This window comes from Chaetura pelagica, unplaced genomic scaffold, assembly GCF_000747805.2.
Source record: "Chaetura pelagica isolate M959 unplaced genomic scaffold, ChaPel_1.0 scaffold332, whole genome shotgun sequence".
In the NCBI taxonomy this organism is placed as follows: domain Eukaryota; kingdom Metazoa; phylum Chordata; class Aves; order Apodiformes; family Apodidae; genus Chaetura; species Chaetura pelagica.
Window position 1 is genome coordinate 1,400,121 of NW_009952480.1, and position 23,916 is coordinate 1,424,036.

Below are 23,916 nucleotides of genomic sequence, written 5' to 3' on the forward strand. Positions count from 1 at the left end.
TTTCTAGTCAAGCTCCAGATGCATACGTTTCAGTAGCCTCAACCTCCCTGTAGTCTCAACTAATGTTATCATGAAATGGCATTGCTCACTGGGAATGCAGATCCCGAGTTCAGCTCCTACTCCTTCAATAACTTGGAAAACCTGTGTGAAGTGCAAACCAAGAAAGGATTCTTCTACAAAAAGGCCAAACTTCTGCACCCTGGGGAAGATTTGTGCTGCTTATCCCACCTGGATGACCGGACGAGGTTTGTGATCATCAACGTAGGTGGTATTAAATACAGAGTTCCATGGACCACCTTGGAGAACTGCCCCTTGACCAGGCTTGGAAAGCTAAAATCTTGCAACAATTATGACGAAATCATGAACATCTGTGATGATTATGATGTTAGCTGCAATGAATTTTTTTTTGACCGTAATCCTAGTGCCTTCAGGACGATCATGACTTTCCTGACAGCTGGGAAGCTGAGGCTTCTCAGGGAAATGTGTGCTCTTTCTTTTCAGGAGGAGCTGGTGTACTGGGGGATAGAAGAGGACCACCTGGAGTGGTGCTGTAAAAAGAGATTGCGACAGAAAGAGGAGGAGGCAGCTGAGGCCAGGCTCTATGAAGGGGAGATGGTGTTTAGTGAAGCTACGCAACGTGCCTTCCAAGACAACAGCCGATTGAGTTTGTGCATGCAAAAGCTCAGGGATATGGTGGAGAATCCCCACTCAGGGATCCCAGGAAAGATCTTTGCCTGTATTTCAATATCTTTTGTTGCCATCACTGCAATCAGCCTCTGCATTAGCACCATGCCAGATGTCAGAGAAGAAGAAGATCGGGTGAGTGTCACTTTTTTCAGTGTAACGCATGTTTTGCATTGTTATCTCCTCAGGGAAGGTCAGGGCAAAGTCACTCCAGCAATCATGCAGATGTTGCAATCAGTATTTATCATGTGAGAGCTGGCTAGGGTAGAACACAAAAAGCATGATGTCACTTAAATCTGAAGAAAGACTGGGCCACTCTCTGCCTTGCCAGCACAGCTTTTCCAGTTACCACCAGTAGACAGCTTTACCCAACAAACCTGTTTTCTGACACCCCCAACCAAATGACAAACTAGCTTTTGTGGGTATAAAAGTCAGCCTTGCTTGATGCTTAAAGTTTTGAAGTTAGGGTAAGAGCTAACAGATCAGTTTTCCTTGAAAGTACTTTTAACATACAACTTTGAAGGAACTCTCAGTACCCCACTCTTTGTTCCTGGGTGGGATCCTCTACCCCACTTTAAAAAACAGATCTAAAATATTTTAATGCTATATGTGAGGTAAAGGGCAGGGAAACTGAGGCAGCATTTTAACAGCAGGAGTAAAGCAAAAGTCCCAATTTTCAGATATGCTTAGTGTAAGCTGTGGGCGCTTCATGCCCTTGAAAGTCAAGCCTTATGAATATTTTCTTTATTCTTTAGTTCAATAAGTTTCCTAAGGGTTTAGTCCTTATTTATGCAAGCTGTTCTGTTTCCTAGGATTAGCTGTATGTAGGCCAGTGAGACCTCATCTGAAGATTGGTAGAGGAGGACATTTTCATTCAGCATGTGCTGAAATGCAATCTAAGTGGTTTAGGGGATGGGTTCAAAGAACTCTTGGCCTGTTCAGTTTTACTCAAATCCAAACTTGACACTAAATGGGCTTATTTTCCAGCCCGATGGTCATTAAATGTGGTTATGAACTTCAGCAACTAAGTACTTCACCCTGTCAAGCTCTGCCTCTGCCTGAAGACTAAGCTCTCCTGAAAGCAGAACCCTTTGTGTGTCCTCACACGGGTGCTACACGGCTCATCACTCACTGCCACTAGTAGAAAAGAGTGTAGTCGTTACCTGGGCAGGAGGTGTGTACTGTTTAGTAGAGTTTAAGTAAAAAACACACTGATGGAAAATGGGTCCAGCAGCTCCAGAGAGACCACTACTCTTCTTGACTGAACACCTCGTGTGCAGTTAAACAGCTTTGTAAGGTATTCTCAGGTTAGATACCTGCTGAGTTGTTTGATTTGGAATCAGATTCATTCAGTAGCAGCCAGGAAAAGAAGATAAAACATCTGGTAGGTTGTTTGATGTTTGATTAATTGTAAGATCTTTGTTTTAAAGGCTTTTTATGGTCTAAAATTTGAGGATAGTCATACTGGGTACTAGTTAATGCTATATTGTCCTAATAATTTTTTTAAAAGGTCATTTCCAAAAGACATACCCTTTACTGTAATTAAGTAACAGTGTTGCAGTATGCTGGAATTTTAAGTACAAGGGATATATTTTACTGTTTGAAAACTGAAATCTATTTAGTGTTTAGATGTTCCTGGGCTTAAGTGAGAAATAAACAATTGTTTTCAGAATTACCAGAAGTTAGGCACTTTCTATTTTTACTAAAAATGTGAACATAAACAGGGAGTCATAATAATAGGCTAATAATATTTGTTGGGTGGAGCAAGGCCATAATGAGGATAGAGCAAGCATATGAAGGAAGCTTGGATTTCTTGGTAAGCTGGAGCCATTAAAAGGAGCACATTTTCATAGTCCAGTGCAAAATTGTACCGTAACAATGAATGTAGGCTTGCTCTTGCAAAAGCAAAAAATCTGATTCCCAAAATGAGATTCTAAATAAGATTTTGGGTACAAGCAACTGAACGTAAGTTCCTATTGCAGCGTAAAGTCAGGAGGGTTAGTGTTATCCTTGACTATCTAAGCTGGGGAGGAGTGCTTAGAAGCTGGAAGGTGATTTTGTGCCTCTGTGCAGCATTGGTGAGATTGACACAGAATATGCAGTTATCACATGCATTCAAATGGTATTTTTAAAAATCGGAGAGGGTGAAAAAAACCTATTAATGTTAGACACACAGAGAAAATGCCATACAATAAAAAACTTGAGCATTTCATTTTATTTAGATTATCGAAAGGAAGGTGAATGGATTAAGCAAATAAGTGTTTTTTGTAGGGGAGAGGAGAACTGTGTCATCGAAAAGACCTTTAAATTAAGCAGGGAGAGAATGCGTGGTTAAAAGCTGAGTTCTGTTGAATTCATGTGGGAAACTAGGTGCCAATATTTAATACCATGGTGATTAATTACTGGTGCAGACTAGGAAGAGAATAAGTGGATTTTGTATTTTTTTATGTTTTCACTCAGTGCCCTTCTGGAAGGCAGCCTTCAGCTCAAAACACTGTACTTTAATCAAAAGTAAAATACTGATTTTAGTGCAAGTTACAAACTTGCAATACAGGAGAGATTAGAATAAATAACCTTATGCTTTGCTGTGCCCTTAAATTCTGAAAAGTACAGAGCTCCTGCAGATAGGCTTTGTTCTGCCCTTTGCACAAGGAAAGTATATGGACAGAAAATGGTTATTTTGTTTGAGACAAAGGTGGCTCTCGAGCACAGGGGACAGGTGAAAAAGATCATGTTTTTCTTTAGTTTAGTCAATCCCCAATGTTCCTCACCTGCTACTGAATCAGTGCAGGTCAGCCCTGTATTTGGGTTGTGATTAGTCGTGCCAGGATCATACACGGTGATTTTGGTTCCACACAAGTGCATGTAAATACCCATGTGATCTTTTCAGCCTCGGTAAGGCTGGACAAGGAGTCAGGTATCTGCCCACCTGGAATTGCTCATAGGATCAGAGACCTAGGCTGCAAACTCCTTTGTTTGTCATCTGTACATGTCTTAGCAAGCTGATGCAGTTCATCAAATGACAGGTGTGGAGAGAAGAGAGATTATGTGAATGAAAAGTCATGTTAATCATCTTGAGCTGTATCCTTAGTACCTAGTTTAAAATTCGCACCCAGGGATAGCTCTTTAGCCTGGTTTTGCAGTCTTCTAACAAGTGGAAAATTGATGTGCATCCCTCCTGACTAGGGAACAAATAAACAGTAAATACTATTTCAAGGACACACTATACTTGGTGTTTCCTTGAACTCGCATTCAAAAACTTTGCATGCCACCCATCTGCCCTGTTACTGCTTCATGAAAAGAGAGAGGAACTAGTCAAGAGAAAAAAAAACATGCTGGAGAGCAATTTTTCATACCCAAGTCCTTTAATGTCATCTGAACAGACCAGCTTTTACACCCAGTGGATGTCCTGCAGATGTGTAAGTGACCTCACACACATCTAAGTGTGGGACCTTAAAAGTTAGAAGTAATTACCAAGTGGGTGAATAAATTATTTTAGATGCCTATCTCATAAAATGCAGAAGAAGAAACAATCATATTTTTTGTTAATTTTATTAAGTGCTTCAGATGTTCTAGATGACAGTGGAATCCCTAGAGATTTAGCAAGACTGGGAAGGATTAGATTCCCATGTACTGTTGCTGTCTTGTTCTTACTAATGGTCACTCCGATGCATCTCAGTTGTGGCTCTTTTTTAGAAATATTATCATGTATTTCAGATGCTGCACAATTGTCAATAAAGCTAACAGAATCAGATTCTAAACTAGTTTTTACTTACCAAACTAGGACATATATTTTATCTTGTCAATTTTTTTCTCATTGAGCTTTTATTTACTGATTAAATTAAATAAAAGCTACCAATCTAGTAATGCCCAGAATAGCTGCTTCTGGAAATTTCAGGAAAGGGACGCTTGAAATGTGTAAAGAAAACAAACCTATGTAGAGAGTCAGTTCACAGAATCATAGAATGCCAGGTTGGAAGGGACCTCAATGATCATCTGATCCAAAATTTCCAGGTAGGAACGTGTTTTAGATTAGTTCTTTCATGTAAAGAAACAAAGCAATAAATCATTTTTAATTTCAAAATGTTTAGAATGAGAGTTTTCTATGCAAGATTTAGATTTAATGGTGAAAAGTCCCGTTGTAAGGCAAAACACTGCTGAGACAAAATCATAGCAGGAACCCTCAGGCACTAAGTTATTTCAAGACCACCACAAAAATTATCTCCAAGACATAAAAATAGCCAGAGATATAGAGTTTCCTTAAGGCATTTTAGGCATGTTACTTTTAAGTGGGCTTTTTAACTCTAAACAAATTACTAGCATCAAGTGACTCAAAGAAAGCAGCTAGTACATCATGGGAGTCTTATGCCAGTTGGGGATACGTTACAGCAAAAGCTTTACAACACAGTAAGAGCTAAACAACCAAAAGACATTGAAAATTTGAACTGAAAGCCCAAAGAAACAGAAATGCTGACCATTTCTATCTGAAGAAGAAAGCTTATTTCTTTGGTTAGACAGTCTTCCTCATTGCAAGAAAAAAAGGTGGTGAACTCGGAGATTAACATCAAGCATTTTGTCCTGCTTCACAGCATTTATAGGCTGTTGTGGAGAAGAAAATTGTTTTACCACCCAGTCCCACCCAGGAATGGGGCATGGGAAAAAGGAGGGGAGACCTGTGGATTGAAATGAAAACAGATTTAATATAATCATCATCATCATCATCAACTAATATTACTTCCAATACTAATATAAGATATGAAGTTATGCTCAGCTCCAAATGGTAGTCATGAGTTGTGTGCTTCTAGCAGTGAAGACTGAATGCCCAACACTGCCAGCACGACAGCTCCAGATGGGACCCTCTTGGGAAGGCAGGCATTGTGCAAGATAAAACATCGCCCCAAACTTCCCAATATATCATTAGGGTGATGATTATGGTATGGAATACTTCAGCTGGCTGGCTTGGGTCAGCTGCTCTGGGCTTCGCACCTCCCAGCACATGACCCATGGTTTGAAACTGCACTCGACCTTGGTCACTACAGAAATCCACGTAACAAAATCTCTTACCTCTTTTTTTCTCACCTACTTGGACTCTGCAGCCTCTCAAAACTGCAGTTTCTCTCAACAGAAAGATGATTTTAGAATTCTGTCCCAGCAAACGAGGAGATAGGCCTGTGTTGCACTAAGCTCAGTCATTGGTAGTACAGCAGTGTAAAACAGAAGAGGGTACTTCCTTCTTCACCATGCTTTCCTTCACCATGCCTTCCTAGAGCATTGGGGAAAGCTAGACTAATTAGAGATGTTGTGATAGGAAGTTACAGTTAAATAACCTGGAACTGAAGAATATTATAACAGAGATAGAGACTCATAAATAATAATAGCTCATAAAGAAGCCTGAAATTATTTAGCCTTCTAAACTTAATTTACACACTGTGCTTCAACATTCTTGGTAAGGATGAGAGTAGATAAATTGTCCATCTGCATTTTCAACAATCTTGTGACTAAAGATTTCATTTCACAAAAGTATCAGCAAAAGCAATGCCAGACAAGGTTAAGACAGTCTTGTGTAATGATTCTTAATAGCTTTTCATAGACAAGCTGTTGCCACAGGGGCTGGATGAGGATTGGTGTCAGTTGAAAACAGACTGAACAACAAGGCCCAGAGGGTGGTGGTCAATAATGCAAAGTCTAGGTGCTGAGGCCTGTAACTGGTGGTGTGACACAGGGGTTCATGCTGGGTCCAGTCCTGATCAGTATCTTTATTAGTGACCTGGAGTATGGAGCAGAGTGTACCCTCAGCAAGTTGATGCAAACTTTGGGCGAGTGACCGATAGGCCAGAGCATTGTGCTGCCGTCTTGAACGACCTTCACAAGCTGGAGAAACGGGCTGACAGGAACCTCAGGAAGCTCAGCAAGAATGCAGAGTCCTCTGCCTGGTGAGGAATAACCCCATGCACCAGTGGGGGCTACCCAGCAGCTTAGCAGAAAAGGACCTGGAGGTCCTGGCAGACGCCAAGTTTACCATGATCCAGCAACATGCCCTTGCAGCAAAGAAGGCTACTAGTATCCTGGGCTATGTTAGGCAAAGTACTGCCAGCAGATTGAGGGAGCTGATCGGCTCAATCCCCTTCTCAGCCCTGGTGAGGCCACACCTGGAGCCGTGTGCCCAGTGCTGGGGTCCCCAGTGCAAGAGACATGGATGTACTGGAGAAAGTCTGATGAAGGGCCAGGAAGATGATGAAGAGACTGGAGCATCTCACATATGAGGAAGGGCTGAGAGAGCTGGAACTGTTTTGCCTGAAGAAGATAAGGCTGAGGGAAGACCTCATTAGTGTGTATAAATACCTGATGGGAGAGTGCCAAGAAGACAGAGCCAGGCTCTTCTCAGTGGTGCCCAGTGACACGACCAGAGGCAATGAGCACAAACACAGGAAGTTCCCTCTGAACATCAGGAAACACTTTTTCACTCTGAGGGTGACTGAGCACTGGCACAGGTTGCCCAGGGTGGTTATGGCATCTCCATCCTTGGAGACATTCAGAAGCCATCTGGACACAATCCTGGGCAAGTAGGTGGCCCTGTCTGAGAGAGTGGAGAGGACTGGACCAGATGACCTCCAGAGGTCCCATTCAATCTCAACCATTCTGTGATTCTGTGGTTATTACTATTGATATGGTTAGGTTTGTAATCTAAATAGGTAGCTAAGTAGCAAGAAGTATGAGTATTTAGTGCTTCAGTGTGCCAGAAATGCCAAATATTTTGTTGAATGAATTACATCATCCTGACTCCAAACTTTTGCAGTTTGAGATACTTCTGCGTGGTCATTTTTACATGAAATTATTTACTTATTTCAGTGAAAAGTAATGTAAAGCATTAAAACAGTTGTTACTGTTGGTGCTTTCTATCCTAAGATGGCACTTGGCTTGAGAATGTGGAATGAAGCTTTTCCTTACTGGAGAGCTTGTTTTTAGCACTTTTTCTCTTTTGTGACTCCTCAGCTGTTTTTCTGCGTGTGATACTGAGACCTTCTTAATTTTAACTCGGAACCACATGCTTATATGATGCATAGATGCTTTGTTTTCAAGAATGAAAGTCTTAATAAAATTGTAGTTTGTGTTTCTCCTTTGTGGAATAAACTGTTCTAGAAATCACAACATAGTCAACATAAAACATGTATTTAAAGAAGTCTCCCTGCCGGTAGTACAGATAGCTATTTATCATATATAGGCACCAAGGGTGACTTATTGTAAAAAGAATCTTGGATGATTGAACTAACTGATTTCCCTGGGTATCATCTTAGAGTTCATCATGCCATTCTCTCAGCTCTGTTCAAATGCAGAAACCATGAGCTGTAACAGTATTCACTAGTTAACGCATCTGAACTGATCTACTGATGTCCTTGTCCTCTATTTTACTAGTTTGAATTTGTGTTTGCCCTGTGCAGTTCAAGCCACAACTGGCTGGAGCCCAGGGAAAGACTGAATGACTCAGAAACAGTTCTCACCTGCCTTTTTCTATAACATTGTGCACAAGTAAGTTCCTGTAGACACGAGGTTTACTTTCACTTTCACATTCACATGCCCTTGCCTAAGGGACATAGGACCCAGCACCACAGAGCTGTATTTTATCTGAAAGTAAGGTGGTTCTTATTTTTTTCTTTCATAAGTTTAAAGTAGGTTTTCTGCTCAGATGGTGCTTAAAATGGTAACACACGGTCCGAATTGCAAGCTTTGAGGGCATCCTTTATCCACAGCTTTAGTCATCACCAATAAGCAAAAGTTTGCTTTGTTTTTTGTTTATGTGCTCAATCTGCCTCATTTAGTTTCATCACCTGCTCTGCATGGTCTTGTCTTTAGACCATTAAATATTTGGGACTGAATATTTTAAAGACAACATCTATGACCATCATCATAGCAGATGGTCATATCCCTCATGCCTCAGGCTGCAACCGAAGTTTCTAAGCAAGGAAATTTTTTTATTTTCAAAAATGAAACCAACTTAGTTATTGCAAGATGCATAGAATCATAGAATAGTTAAAAGTTGGATGGGACCTTAAATTTCAAGTTCCAACTCCCCTGCATGGGCAGGGATACCTTCCACTAGATCAGGTTGCTCAGAGTTCCATCCAAGCTGGCTTTGAACACTTCTCTTTCATAGGTTTTTATGGTCTGTTTTATTCTTTATGTGTTTCTTCTTGCACAGAGCCAGGCTCTTCTCAGTGGTGCCCAGTGACACGACCAGAGGCAATGAGCACAAACACAGGAAGTTCCCTCTGAACATCAGGAAACACTTTTTCACTCTGAGGGTGACTGAGCACTGGCACAGGTTGCCCAGGGTGGTTATGGCATCTCCATCCTTGGAGACATTCAGAAGCCATCTGGACACAATCCTGGGCAAGTAGGTGGCCCTGTCTGAGAGAGTGGAGAGGACTGGACCAGATGACCTCCAGAGGTCCCATTCAATCTCAACCATTCTGTGATTCTGTGGTTATTACTATTGATATGGTTAGGTTTGTAATCTAAATAGGTAGCTAAGTAGCAAGAAGTATGAGTATTTAGTGCTTCAGTGTGCCAGAAATGCCAAATATTTTGTTGAATGAATTACATCATCCTGACTCCAAACTTTTGCAGTTTGAGATACTTCTGCGTGGTCATTTTTACATGAAATTATTTACTTATTTCAGTGAAAAGTAATGTAAAGCATTAAAACAGTTGTTACTGTTGGTGCTTTCTATCCTAAGATGGCACTTGGCTTGAGAATGTGGAATGAAGCTTTTCCTTACTGGAGAGCTTGTTTTTAGCACTTTTTCTCTTTTGTGACTCCTCAGCTGTTTTTCTGCGTGTGATACTGAGACCTTCTTAATTTTAACTCGGAACCACATGCTTATATGATGCATAGATGCTTTGTTTTCAAGAATGAAAGTCTTAATAAAATTGTAGTTTGTGTTTCTCCTTTGTGGAATAAACTGTTCTAGAAATCACAACATAGTCAACATAAAACATGTATTTAAAGAAGTCTCCCTGCCGGTAGTACAGATAGCTATTTATCATATATAGGCACCAAGGGTGACTTATTGTAAAAAGAATCTTGGATGATTGAACTAACTGATTTCCCTGGGTATCATCTTAGAGTTCATCATGCCATTCTCTCAGCTCTGTTCAAATGCAGAAACCATGAGCTGTAACAGTATTCACTAGTTAACGCATCTGAACTGATCTACTGATGTCCTTGTCCTCTATTTTACTAGTTTGAATTTGTGTTTGCCCTGTGCAGTTCAAGCCACAACTGGCTGGAGCCCAGGGAAAGACTGAATGACTCAGAAACAGTTCTCACCTGCCTTTTTCTATAACATTGTGCACAAGTAAGTTCCTGTAGACACGAGGTTTACTTTCACTTTCACATTCACATGCCCTTGCCTAAGGGACATAGGACCCAGCACCACAGAGCTGTATTTTATCTGAAAGTAAGGTGGTTCTTATTTTTTTCTTTCGTAAGTTTAAAGTAGGTTTTCTGCTCAGATGGTGCTTAAAATGGTAACACACGGTCCGAATTGCAAGCTTTGAGGGCATCCTTTATCCACAGCTTTAGTCATCACCAATAAGCAAAAGTTTGCTTTGTTTTTTGTTTATGTGCTCAATCTGCCTCATTTAGTTTCATCACCTGCTCTGCATGGTCTTGTCTTTAGACCATTAAATATTTGGGACTGAATATTTTAAAGACAACATCTATGACCATCATCATAGCAGATGGTCATATCCCTCATGCCTCAGGCTGCAACCGAAGTTTCTAAGCAAGGAAATTTTTTTATTTTCAAAAATGAAACCAACTTAGTTATTGCAAGATGCATAGAATCATAGAATAGTTAAAAGTTGGATGGGACCTTAAATTTCAAGTTCCAACTCCCCTGCATGGGCAGGGATACCTTCCACTAGATCAGGTTGCTCAGAGTTCCATCCAAGCTGGCTTTGAACACTTCTCTTTCATAGGTTTTTATGGTCTGTTTTATTCTTTATGTGTTTCTTCTTGCACATTTTACTTTTTGGTTGCTTTCCGTAAAGTAGAGCCAGCTAACATTTGTGTCCCTCAAGAAAATCCTAGAATCATAAAATAGTTTGAGTTGGAAGGGACCTTAAAGATCATCTAGAGCCAACCCCCCTGCATGGGCAGGGACACCTCCCACTAGACCAGGTTGCTGAGAGCCTCATCCAAGCCGGCCTTGAACACCTCCAGGGATGGGGCACCCAGCACCTCCCTGGGCAACCTGTTCCAGTGTCTCTCCACCCTCTTAGTGAAAAATTTCTTTCTCGTGTCTAAGCTAAATCTCCCCTCTTCCAGGTTAAAACCGTTACCCTCGTCCTGTTGCTACACACCCTTCCAAACAGTTCCTTCCCAGATTTCCTGTAGGCCCTTCAGGTACTGGAAGGTGCTATAAGGTCTTCCTGGAGCCTTCTCTTCTCCAGGCTGAACAGCCCCAGCTCTCCCAGCCTGTCTTCATAGCAGCGCTGCTCCAGCCCTCTGATCATCTTCCCAGCTCTCCTCTGGTCTTGCACCAATACTTACATGTTCTTCTTGTGTTGGGGGCTCCAGAATTGGACACAGTACTCCAGATGGAGTCTCACTAGAGTGGAGTAAACGGGGTGAATCACCTCCCTTGACTTCCTAGCCACACTTCTTTTGATGCAGCCCAGGATGTGGTTGGCTTTCTGGGCTGCAAGCACACATTGCAGGCCCATGTCGAGCTTCACCCCTAGGTGAAGCCAACATCAACCAACACCCCTAGGTCCTTCTCTTCAGGGCTGGTCTCAATCCATTCTCTGCCCAACCTGAATTTGTGCTTGGGTTGCCTGGACCCAGGTGCAGGACCTTGCACTTGGCCTTATTGAACTTAATGAAGTTGGCCCTGGCCCACCTTTCAAGTCTGTCAAGGTCCCTCTGGATGGCCTCCCTTCCCTCCAGTGTGTTGACCTCATCACACAGCTTGGTGTTGTCAGCGAGCTTGCTGAGGGTGCACTCAGTCTCACTGTCCATGTCACTGACAAAGATGTTAAACAGCCCCAGTCCCAGTACCAACCCTTGGGGAACATCTCTTGTCACGGGTCTCCATTGAATCATGGACTCTTTGGGTTCCTGATCCACCAAGTGGTCCATTGAATCCATATCTTTCCAATTTAAAGTCCAGGAGGTCATGCAGGACAGTGTCAAATGCTTTGCACAAGTCCAGATAGATGATGTAATTTGTTCTCCCCTTGCCCACCAATGCTGTGACCACACTGTAAAAGGCCACCGAATTTGTCATCAGAATTAGCCCTTGGTGAGGTCCTGTTGGTTGCCACTAACCACCTCCACATTTTCCATGTGTCTTATCAGAGTCTTCAGGATGATCTGCTCCATGATCTTGCTGGGCACAGAGGTGAGATGGGCTAATCTGTGGTTCCCTGGGTCTTCCTTTTTTCCCTTTTTTTGAAAATGGGGGTTACGTTTCCCCTTTTCCAGTCAGTGGGAATTTCATCAGACTGCCACAGCTTCTCAAATATGATGGAAAGCAGCTCTGCGACTTCATCTGCCAGTTCCCTCAGGAGCCATGGATGGATCTCATCCCATGGACTTGTGCACCTTCAGGTTCTTTAGATATAGTCTCAAACCTGCTCTTCTACGGTGGGTGGATCTTCCTTCTCCCAGTCCCTGCCTTGGCCTTCTGCAACTTGAGTGGTGTGGCCAGAGCCCTTGCTTATGAAGATGGAGGCAAAAAAGTTGTTGAGCACCTCAGCCTTCTCTATGTCCCATGTGACTGGGTCTTCTTTTTTCTTCTGGAAAGGGCCCACATTTTTCCTAGTGTTCCTTTTATCTCTGATGTACCTGTAGAAGCTTTTGGAGAAGTATGTTGCTGTTGGAGAAGTGTGAGCTAAAAGTGGGTGCATGAGTGAAAAAAGCTGATTGAGTAGAAGATATTATTGAGAGGGTGTTTTGTGCATCTGTAGTACTATTTACCTGCTTTCCATTCTTCCCACCAGCTCTACTAGGTCAAAAAGAAGCAGGACAGTGGACTGAAGAACATATCTGCCAGTGGCAGGGACAGTAAGTGAAGGAGGCAGGGAAATAAAGGACAGCCTTGGGATCACAACAGTCTTGTCTGGTAGGTAGGTGATCAAATCCCATCTTTTGTCTTTCTCCACAATTCCAATATATATGCAAATCCATGCAGTCAGAATACAGCTTTTACAACACCTACAGCATTTGCAGGGGAAAAGATGCCAGTTAAACAGGTCTCAAAGCTCAATATTTATGGCTTAGAAACCCAACTGCTATCTGAAGTATCTAATTTTGGTCATGCAGTTTGAGGCTGAGATGGCTCAGAGCACCAGGCTGCTTGTGGATTGGGCAGAGTAACTCCAGGTTCCCTCTGCAGCCTCCTGGATCATGAGTGCCATCTGTTTCTCCCTCCTATTTAGTTGGCAAGGTTGGTAATAGGCTACCATATTGCACAGGTAAACTCCTCATGCACGTAGTCTTCTCTCCCATTGACTCCCAAACCCTTTTCTGAGCTTTCCGTGAACTAGCCATTTGGTTTTGTAGTTGCATGTCAGAAGAGCAATTTGAGACAGCAAATGCAAGGTGTGTGCAGGTGGCTGCGTCTCTAACCCGCTGGCTGTGTGACTGCAACTGAATCGCGTGGTAGGTCATTTTACAAGCTGATTAGGCTCTGGCTGTGGATTTTAGCACGACCTGAAGTTACCTTGTAGCACTTAACCATAGTCTTCTGGCATCTCCCTTGTTCCTATTGGTGTGTCATGTTTATTTGGAGCTTCACTGGCAGTATGATTCTCTGATTCTATGATAAGAGGTTTTGAAAGGTGGTCATTTGGGGATGTGCTGTCTCAGGATCAAAGGAAATCCAGATGGATAAGTCTGAAGTAGATATAGCTCCTTCCCACCTTCTTGCCTTTTCTCTTCAACAAAACCAAGTTGTACAGGAACAATTGTACAAGAGCTATCTTGTGTCCATAATGGGACTGCAAACCCTTAGTGACAATCCTCCCTGCTGAAGGCTCTGGTTACCTTTTATAGCACCTGGGCTGAAGATGAAGCACAAACCGAGTTCTAGTTACAGATCAGAGCGTCTACAGCAAGAAGCAGAGAGCTCTTTCATGGCCTGCTGGGGACTTAAAAAACAGAAACTTTACTTTGAATTCACAGCCAGCCAGCTTTCAGGACAGACTGTACAGTAGCTGAATCATCTTTGCCCAGGAACACAAGCAATACTCAGAGCAGGCTGGCTTCAGGTTCAGCCTGATCTTAGCTTTGCTGGCAGATGTACTGAATTACAATCACCGAGTCTGTAGGTGGTTAGGCAGTGGTGAGAGAAGTGTGCACATGCCCAAGAGCAGGTCACATTGCAAGAGTCCCACGCTCACCCGTACTGTGAAAATTAGCTGGATACTTAAATCAGAAAATAACTTCTAATCAGAAAATTGCTTTACATCGGAAAGTGCCAGTGTAAGTAAAATCTTTGGGTTTTGTTGGGGAGTTGAGAATGTTGCTGTTCTGCTGGCATTTTTCTCAGGGAAGGCTTCTTCATTTCACAGCAATAGTTGGGATGAGAAATGGAAGTGACCTGGCAACCAGTGCTCTGGGTGCTCCGACAGGTTGGGACAGAGCCAGGTGTCAGCTTCCACCCTGCCAGCTTAGGAGCAGGAGCTGGGTCTCTCCCGAGACAGTGGGCAAGTCCTCCAAGTGTTGGGCTGCTGAGTAACTGGAAGTGAGGAATCTGTCCTCTGAACCTCTCTGTTCATTGAAACAGGTGACTCAGCCTCATGCCTAAATGCAAGCTGCTGGGCTGGGGACTGTCATTCTCTGCACCACTGTGTCCAGGCTGGGGGCAGACCTTGTGTAGCGGCCTCAGGGACTTAGTCTGCAGATCCCTTAACACCAGGCTCTGATTGGCCTTGGATACATCCAAATTTCATGTTCCATGTTGTTGTTGAGAAACAATTTGATCTGAGGAACACAGAGAAGCACTTGAAATAAATGACCCAAAAGGCTCAATTAACAAGGGAAGAGAACAAAAACACCTTTTTATAAATGTCATTATTTTAAAGCTTATGTAAGTATTTTTGTATGCAGTGCCTCTCATGTTTGGGTTGGGGTTTTTTCTTCATATATACATTTGACAGGAGGGTAATCTTCACTATAGGAGGGAAGTGGGCAGCTGTAAAACTTCTTCCCTGAAAGTCCTGTGGAGCTGTTGACCCCACAGGAACTGGGGAAGTTAGAGGTGGTCTGGCTTTTGACATCTTTTAATGCCAGACGGGGGAGATGCCTGTCATAAGCCTGCAAGAATCTCGAGAAGAGTCAGAATTTCTTCTGAGACCAGAGGACCAAGGCAGGGTCAAGAAGTCACACAACACGCAGCGGGGAATTTTTCTGAGGTGCATTACAGGGAAGTACCAGTGAAAGGGACACTGCAGGCCAAACCAAAAGGTCCCTGCAATTTTTAGACAGACTGTACAGAGCAATGAGTACAGCTGCATTTGAACTTCAGTGACACCAGCTTTTTTTTTTTTTTTTTTGTAATTTTCCTTTTGCCCAAGGAACATTTGGCAAAGAAAATGTTTCTCCAGAAGGATACTGCGGTTGGCTTTTTGACAGCAGATTTCTATAAATCTAGTGAAGGAGACTCACTTTAATTTGACTGCATAGAATTACTCACTGAGACCTTATTTTCTCCTCTCCTCTCCTTTTCCTGAGTTGGCATTAGTATATGACCCAAAAATCCTGTGAAACTGCAGATACTTCCCCATGCTCAAGTTCATTCTGCACAGGAAAAAAACACATGAACACACAGAAACAAATCTTGTAATGAAAAAACTGTTTCCATATATTTTTATTATACCACTGCTTTTTCTAATCAAAAGCCTAAGATATCATTTATTTAATGGCATCATTATATGCACATTGTTTTTAAAGTGTTAGTTTTTTAATACCAAAAAAGTGCAGTGTGGGTGTCCCTTGTGATTCCCGTTCATGCTATTTTTTGTTTAGACCTCCAAAAGACAAAAATCAATCAAATTCTTACCAAAACTAAAAAGAAAGTTTTCCTGTATCCCAGTTTCATAAAGCTAGGTATGAAACTGTAATAATAAAAATGTATCTATTTGATTTCAAGATTAAGAAATCTGATTAGTTATTATGAGAGCTAGCTATTTTGCTAGTAAAAAAATAAAAGAAGTTGTTAAGGGACAAGGACAACTGGCCATGAGTTGGTATAGCTAGATCTTTTTTTTGAACATACAGATTTGATACAGGCCTGTTTTTTCTGTTAAGATTTGTTTTTCTCTTATTCCAATGGCTATTTAATTTTTTAATTGCTTTTTTTCCATCTATGTGTTTGTCTTTCTCCTAATTTTTAGTTTGCTTTCTTGAATGGAAAAAACCTCAAAACCCTAAGCAGACTTACAGCATCCTGTTGGACTTGAATACATAGTGTAAAGTTTTAGGAAGAGAAACGTTGGTTTGGTTTGGGTTTTTTTACAGTGCTGTAATCAAGGGGTAAAAAACTGCAAAGAAAAGCAGCTGCATCTGAAAGAAGCAAGGAGCATGAAACGCATTTTTGCCGTTACTGTTTCTGATCTCATGTGAATAATAGGTCTTACCTAGTTGATATGGAAACATGGTCCAGGGGACAGGGAGACATGTAGTTAGTGAAAAAAGTCCTCTGGCAGGTTAATTGACACACAGGTCTGTATTCTAAAAGCCTGTGCAGACTCCCTTTACTCTCAGGACAACCTTCAGAGAGACCCTGGCTTGTTCAGATTGCAACGTTAGTAACAATACTGAGAAAGACTAACACTTTGCTGAAGATAATTATGCATTAGCTGAAAGAGGGATTTGTTTCATCCCATTAAAATGACCTCTGTATAGCAGAGCATTCTCTCTCCACTCTCCTGAAATGAAACATTTCTACATTCACTCTGTTAGCCAGCAGCTGTGGATAGTGGGAAGAGTGGAGAAAACCAGATCCCTGCATCAGTTCTGGGTGGAGTGGTACATTTCAACTCATTACAGCCCTGGGCAAAGATGCCACTTTGGGTCTGCTGTGGATGATGACCCTAACTTCAGGTCTCGCCAAGCTTCTCGTGCTCAGCTGAGCAGAGGTTGCCAGGCTGCTCCTGTGCTTGTGTTTTTGATGTAGTTCTGCGAGGAGATTTAAGACATAAATAGCAATGCTGTAGGTTTGGGAACCTATACAGGATAAACATGTCAGAGTGTGGGAGGGCAGATAGAGTCTTCTGAAAATCGTCTCCACTGCAAAATAAGGAGCAATTTTCACTCCTCTGCTCCCACAGCAAAACTGACAGACAGAAGGACTTTGGAGAATTTCCTTTCCTTATGCACCAAATAGAGAGTGCTGGGGGAATTAGGTGCCAAATTAGCTAGTAAACATCCTAATGTCTTTGTAGCCCTGGTCCAAGGCTAAATTCTCCATAGGCTTCACCGACTTCCCTTAAACTTTTAGTGGCACGAAAATTATATATGTGCCCATCAGAATCCAGAACACTTCCTGCCAGATAAGTCTCTTAAGGCAAACTACATCCTAGTTTCCATACGTGATGATGCAATTAGGGATGTACCTTTCAGAGAAAGCAAATCTGTCACAAACCGGCACGACTTGCCAGGATGTTAAAACACAGCTCGCCTTCCTTATTGGAAAAACTTGTTAGTGGAGCCAGGGGGTCTGCGTGTGGTGCTTGCCTCCCTCAGAGGAGCAGTCTCCACAAGCTTTAAAGGTGGAATGCTGAATCACACCTCCCACAAATTTAGAATGACCTCAAATTTATAGTTTAACGAATTAAAATGGTTTCTTAGGGAATTGAACACAATTTAGGAGAAGAAGGGAGAGATGGGGTCTTTGAAACACCAAATACTTAAATATGAATGCACCTTATTATTTACACACCAAGATTAACTCACTAAGAGGGGAAGAGGGAGGGATATGCCTGACACCTGTCCCATATAGGGTCCAGGAACACCTTATGGAGAGAATGATACCAAAATGCAATCCCTTACTTTATTCCTGAGATAGTCTAGGTATTTATAAATTAGGTGCAGGTGACCCCCCCTGCAACCCGATCTCGGAACCCACGGGTGGCGGGAAGAAGTCTCACTGCAGGTGGGTGGTTGGAGCAGACAGGTGGTTGGCAGCAGGCAGGTACCACAGGTACCGCAGGCGAGCAGGGACCCCCAAAGAACAGGCAAACCCCCAAAAAGCAAGCAGCAGCAGGTTCCGTGCCATCCCAAGAGCGGCAGCGAGCAACAGGCAGGCAGTCTCTTCGTGGCCCTCGGGCTCCTGTTCCTGGGCCTCCCCTGCCCATCAGGCAGGGACTTTCTTCCTGTCCCTGGGCAGGCCGCTGTTTGCAGCACTGTTGCCGTTTTCCTGCCATTGCTCCTTCCTGGCGGCTGGTTACTCCCTCATGGGGTCTGAGTTGTTTTTTGGCAGAGGAGGCAGCAGACAGGGGAGGGTTGAAAGTGCCTGACAGAGCAGCCATTTGAAATCAGTTATGAGTTCTGCCCTGAAGGGCTTATGTTCGTGTGAGGAAAAGTCCGGCCCCTCACATCTGCACATTGTTTTTTCTCCTTCTTGCCATTGCTGCTCCTTTGCTCAAGCCATAGCTGTTCTCCTATGTGTTGCCTTCCTAAGTGGCCTTACCCTGTTGTGCACATGCAAGGATAGTATCAGGAGCTGCAGATCACCTGTAACCATTGTCCTTAGGTGTGAGATCAAGCATATCCTGATGAGACATTCCCAGGCAGTAGGACTCAAACAGTACCAGTCTGATGGCTGATTTCTTGGTAATAGGGTGAGAAGCTACAGTGGCACAAGCAGAGTCCTTCCACTGACCTTGTGAGCTTTAGCTCTGGCCCACAGGGCCAGATTCCTGTGGTGGTGTGGAAGCCTCTTGGTTCTGTACCTGATGGGAGCCTGACAGCTGTCCTGGTGTCACTGCGACAGCATAATTCGATCAAATTTATATTCAGAAAAACTTCATTTTTTAGAAGACTGGAGCACCCAGCTCAGTAGGAATAAAGCTGATGAGACACTTTGTTTTAGATCATGGCCAGCTGTGGTGTGTGGGTTTCCACAGTGACCAAGGTCTCCAGCAGTTCTGAGTTACCCACATGCTAAATCTGGGAGGATGGAAGGCCAGGGCAGCCGACCCAAGCTGGCCAACAGAAATATTCTGTACCATAAATGTCCAATGTTCACTCCAATATAAGTTGGCTGGGAATGGGTCTCCTACCTCAGTGGGCACCATCCCTGGAGGGTCCTGCCCGTTCTTCTGCTCCAGAGGCCTGCTCTCCTGTTTGCTGTGACTGTCACACTTTGGCTGGAGCTGTGGTGCTTGCAGTGTTTGACACCTCGCATTTACTGCTGGGAGTGCCCAGCTCATGACCAGTACATGGCCTTAATATAGCTTTGTGCATTTTGTATTATTTTTAGTATTAATATTAGTTTTTTAAGTAATTTTCTTAAATCTGTTTTCATTTCAACCCACAGGTCTTTTTTCCTCTTCCATATCCTCAGATGGGGAGGAGTCACTGAGTGGTAGAACAGCTGACTAAATTAAGATGCAGCTTAATTATGCTGTGAAAGAAGCAAAGTCCCTGAAAACAAAATGTTTTGTCCTATGTGTTACGATTGTGGCAAAAATACTTTCTTATGTCCAAAATAGTTTGGTGAGGCAGATATAAATTAAGTTCCTTCTAGTCTTCACATGTAGCAAAATTAGGAAGTTAAAGACAGGCTATCAGAGCAATTTTTCTCTCCTTATCAGCATGACACCTGGGAAACAGTGGGAGGCACATCATATACCAACCGAAATTGGAATACAAAGAAAAAAAAATTAAAAAATCTCTATTTACAAGGCATCATAACTTTCCATCATGTTTAATACAAGGATCATAAATGCCAGCTCTCAGGATTCCTTCTTATATTTTTATTTTCCTGTTGACATCTGAACACATTGTCTCAATGTGTTCTTAAGCATGAGATGGGGAAGGTGCCTTGGCATTTTGGTTACCATATTGAGGTCAGACAAGGCTTTACACTCAGTATGATGACACTGCTTTTGCTGCTGGCAGTGCAGCAGTCCCTGAAACGTGTATCCAGTCACTCCCCCACATTTTGGGGAACACTGTGTAGCGAAGAGGGCAAAAGTCTCATCACTCCTTTGCTGTTTTCTTTCACAACAGGGAAAAAAGTTGTGCATAAACACTTACAGAGGAATGAAGTTAGGATGCGGAGCTGTGCAGCAATAATTTCCTCAGCTCTGCCTAGTGGTGGCCATGTGAGCAGAACTGTTTTAGATATGCCAGGCTCTTAGCTTCTCCAGTGGTGAAATGGGGACCAGCTTGACACAGCTTCACCACTCTTGAGTGATATTTTTTGCTATAATTTAGCATAGGCAAGCAAAACAAGGTTTTACATTGATACCTAACACCTATTGAATCCAGTGACAGTCATGTACTCTGCTAGCATGGATGGACAAGAGGCAATGGGCACAAGCTGGAGTATAGGAAGTTCAAGTTAAATATAAGGAAAAACTGATATACTGTGAGAGTAACAGAGCATTGGAACAGGCTGCCCACAGACGTTGTGGAGTCTCCTTCTCTGGAGACATTCAAAACCCATCTGTGTTCCTATGTGAGCAACTGTAGGTGATCCTGCTCTAGCAGGAGTGTTAGACTAGATGATCTTCAGAGGTTCCTTCCAGCCCTGACAACTCTATGACTCCTACATGCTTACAAGAGTTTTCATGAGCTGTTCAGAGTGATCCTGGCTCACCAAATAAATACATATTTCCCTTTATACACTTGTTTTCTGCTCAAAGCCCCCAGAGCATTAACACTTTTTCATGAGCATTTACAGAGGAAACAGCACTAGCCCTATAATTGTCCACATCAAAATCTGTTTATTTTGAGAAGCTGATTATTACTCAACTGGAGTTACTAGCAGTGGTGTAGTCCATGCTGTTGAATTGACAGTCAAAGAGCAGCCATAACAAGCATTATTGTTTACTGCCGTTCCAATGCACCAAGGCTGGCTTGTTTACAGGCATTGTAACTAAAGAAACAGAGTTCTCTTTATTTCCCACTAAGTGAGCCTGCAGAGAAGAGCACCTCTTCAGGTGCCTCAGAAAGCTTGGGGAGGGCAGGGTGGTCATTCATTGTTACAGGTGAGGTAATTAAAAATGCTTATCTCTCTGGACCCTCCCTCTATTCTTGTGGTACTTTTTCTTTTAGAAATATCCACATTTATCATTACTTGATACAAGCTTTTGACTAGAGGGCTCGTATGTTAATACACTGGAATATAAAAAATATTCTGTGTTCTATGAACAATAGATTAATAGATTAGTCCAAGCACGTAACATAAAATGCTGTGTGTGTTTATCAGCCTTTTATAAGCAATGTATTATTGATCTGGAAGGAAGGGATCACCCATTTATTTAAATCTATGAATCCTGTACTAATCCTTTCTGAAGGGTGTTAAAGGCTCGGTTAGAAATGAGGTGTGAGTCACTGGCCTTTCAGCAGTGGGCAGGCTGGCTGGCAGCTGGTATTATCACATCAAATTTTTGGCAGCCTCCTGAGCATTGTTGACCAAGCATGTAGCTAGCAGCTCTGGTTTTAGTGATCCACTCCATCTGCACTTAGCAGACATTATTTTGCTTTGGTACCTCACAATTTGTATCCATTTCATACAATCCTTTTCTTCAAAAACTGCCACTCTCCATTTCTTTGCTTAGCTCCGTGGCTAAATCTTTTCCTTCCCTTTTTTTTTTTTTTTTTTTCTTTCTGTGTTTCCTGCTCCTTTTCTCCCCAGGGTGAATGCACACGGAAGTGCTATGACATCTTTGTGCTGGAGACGGTGTGCGTGGCGTGGTTTTCATTTGAGTTCCTGCTGCGATCCATCCAGGCAGAGAACAAGTGTGCTTTCCTGAAAACCCCACTCAACATCATTGACATCCTGGCCATCTTGCCTTTCTATATCTCTCTCATTGTGGATATGGTCTCCACGAAAAACAGCAGCAAGCCCAGTGGGGGAGCTGGGAACAAGTACCTGGAACGAGTGGGGCTGGTGCTGCGCTTCCTGCGGGCTCTGCGCATCCTGTACGTGATGCGGTTGGCGCGGCACTCGCTGGGGCTGCAGACACTGGGGCTCACCGTGCGCCGCTGCACCAGGGAGTTCGGGCTTCTCCTGCTCTTTCTCTGTGTTGCCATGGCCCTCTTCTCACCATTGGTGTACTTGGCGGAGAGCGAACTGGGAGCCAAGCAAGAATTCACAAGTGTCCCCACCAGTTACTGGTGGGCTGTGATCTCCATGACAACTGTTGGCTACGGTGACATGGTACCTCGTAGCATCCCTGGACAGGTGGTAGCGCTGAGCAGTATTTTGAGTGGGATTTTGCTGATGGCTTTCCCAGTCACATCCATTTTTCATACCTTTTCCCGTTCCTACAGTGAGCTGAAGGAGCAGCAGCAACAAGCAGCAAGCAGGCAGATGCGCAAGCTAGAAGAGAGTGCCAAACTCCTAGGTGGTGACAGTACACAGGGGCTCAGTGTCACATTCCTACCAGATGCTGCTGGGCAGGAGGGTCTAGGAATGGACTAGGAAGCCTAGAGAAGTTGTTGACTCTGAACACCAGAAGACATATGTTGGCAGCACAAGAAGCAGTGGAAAAGGGACGTCAGCTCTGCAAAGAACTTCCTGAAGTGCATAAATGAGAGGCACACACATACAAGGTTGTCTCTAAAGACCAACTTCTGATCTTAAGGGCCCCCTAAAAAATGACCCTAGAAACTCTACCAAGTACAGCTTGCTCCATTGCTTTTTGTAGGGCTTATATTTTCTATTGAACAAAGATTTCTGGCAGCCTGCAGGGAGCAGCCATTGAAGGTAGCCAGCCAGGAGAATGTAACATGAAGCCCAGACTATGCTGGGGTGCCAACCAGTGGTGACATTTCATGTGCAAGGGGCTGAACAAGGGGGCTCCCTGTGTTGCAGCACCCCAGGCACAGGGAGTTTGTTTTGGCAGCCCCACCAAGGAACATACACCTCAGACAAGCCAAGGTGTGAGGGTGAGAGAAGGGTAAAAACATCCTTTCAGCTTTCCTGGGGGCTTGGCTTTGTCTGGTTTGCAGATGAGGCAGCACAGCCTGGGCTGCCAGCTTCCAGCTCTGGCTTGCACGCAATATGTATTATTTAGTAAATATGCATATTTACCACCCTAAGCTTTGTATCTTAGCCCCATGACAGAAGTATACATAGACAATCTTACTGACCGTGATACTGAATGTTAACTTCTTTTTTTTGTTTTGCTTACAGTTGAATATAACCACCATCTTTACCAATTACACCATTTCTCCATCTTCTGTTAACTATTTCCATCTCTCATGAATCAAAAAGTGTGTTTAACAGACAACTAAATTTTAACTGCACACAGCCCAAGAAGGAGAGGGTAACATCACACCAGCAGCAGCTCCCAGCTCTGCATACTCTTCCTCAGTGGTGGTGGCAGCACTGACTGTAGTCATGTGCAAACAGATGTAATCCAAACCCAGTGAAGTCAGCGAGATACCTTCCCTGGGCTCTGGCTGAGCTGCAGTGTAGCAGCTGTGCTCTATGTTAGGAGTAGTCTTTTTCCCCCTCTCTTATGTAAGAAAAAGACAATCCTGTGATTTAAAACTCAGAATTACTGTTCTGGCTCTTCTTCCTAATTCTTAAAAGATTTAAGTAAACTTAAAGGGAAAACTAATCATATGGTGCAGCTGCAGCCCTGTGAGTTCTCCAGCCCCCTCCTTGGAGGAGCTGTGTAGCCAATCCAAGTCAGCACACTGTGTAGGTTTTTCAGGACTCTTACAGGTGGGATACAATTATGGGATGGAGGGAAATAGAGCACAACTGCCTCTTGAACCTACACCCCTCTTTGTATTAAAGCCACACAGTGTCACCCTCCACATTCTCCTCCCAGGAAGGAAACAAAAACTGATGTATTGAAGATGGGATTTGTCTGACTTGGTGTTTTTTTGCCTCAGCATATGTTGTAACACAAATCCTGCATTAGCAAACTCCTGCATTAAGCCTTATAGGAATGGAGCAAGGGAAAATAAAAGGTTAAACTTTCTTTTAATAAAAATTAGAAGCTTTGTTGCTGAATGTTTGCCTCTGATCATTCAGG

General features: G+C 43.1%; 1 protein-coding gene across 1 annotated transcript; it reads left to right on the forward strand.

Annotated features, from left to right (window-relative positions):
- The first annotated feature begins 13 nt into the window (after positions 1–13).
- Positions 14–22,349, forward strand: KCNG2 (potassium voltage-gated channel, subfamily G, member 2). The gene is made up of 2 exons (XM_010008702.1): positions 14–819; positions 21,561–22,349. The coding sequence occupies exons 1-2, from the start codon at positions 76–78 to the stop codon at positions 22,347–22,349; spliced, it is 1,533 nt and encodes a 510-aa protein (XP_010007004.1). The 5' UTR covers positions 14–75.
- Positions 22,350–23,916: the final 1,567 nt, after the last annotated feature.

Bases quoted from the DNA above. Each gene is read 5' to 3' on its own strand.
- KCNG2 (XM_010008702.1), top strand. From the start codon at position 76: ATGGCATTGCTCACTGGGAATGCAGATCCCGAGTTCAGCTCCTACTCC. The intron at 820-21,560 runs GTGAGTGTCACT...TTTTCTCCCCAG, and splicing joins TCAGAGAAGAAGAAGATCGG to GGTGAATGCACACGGAAGTG.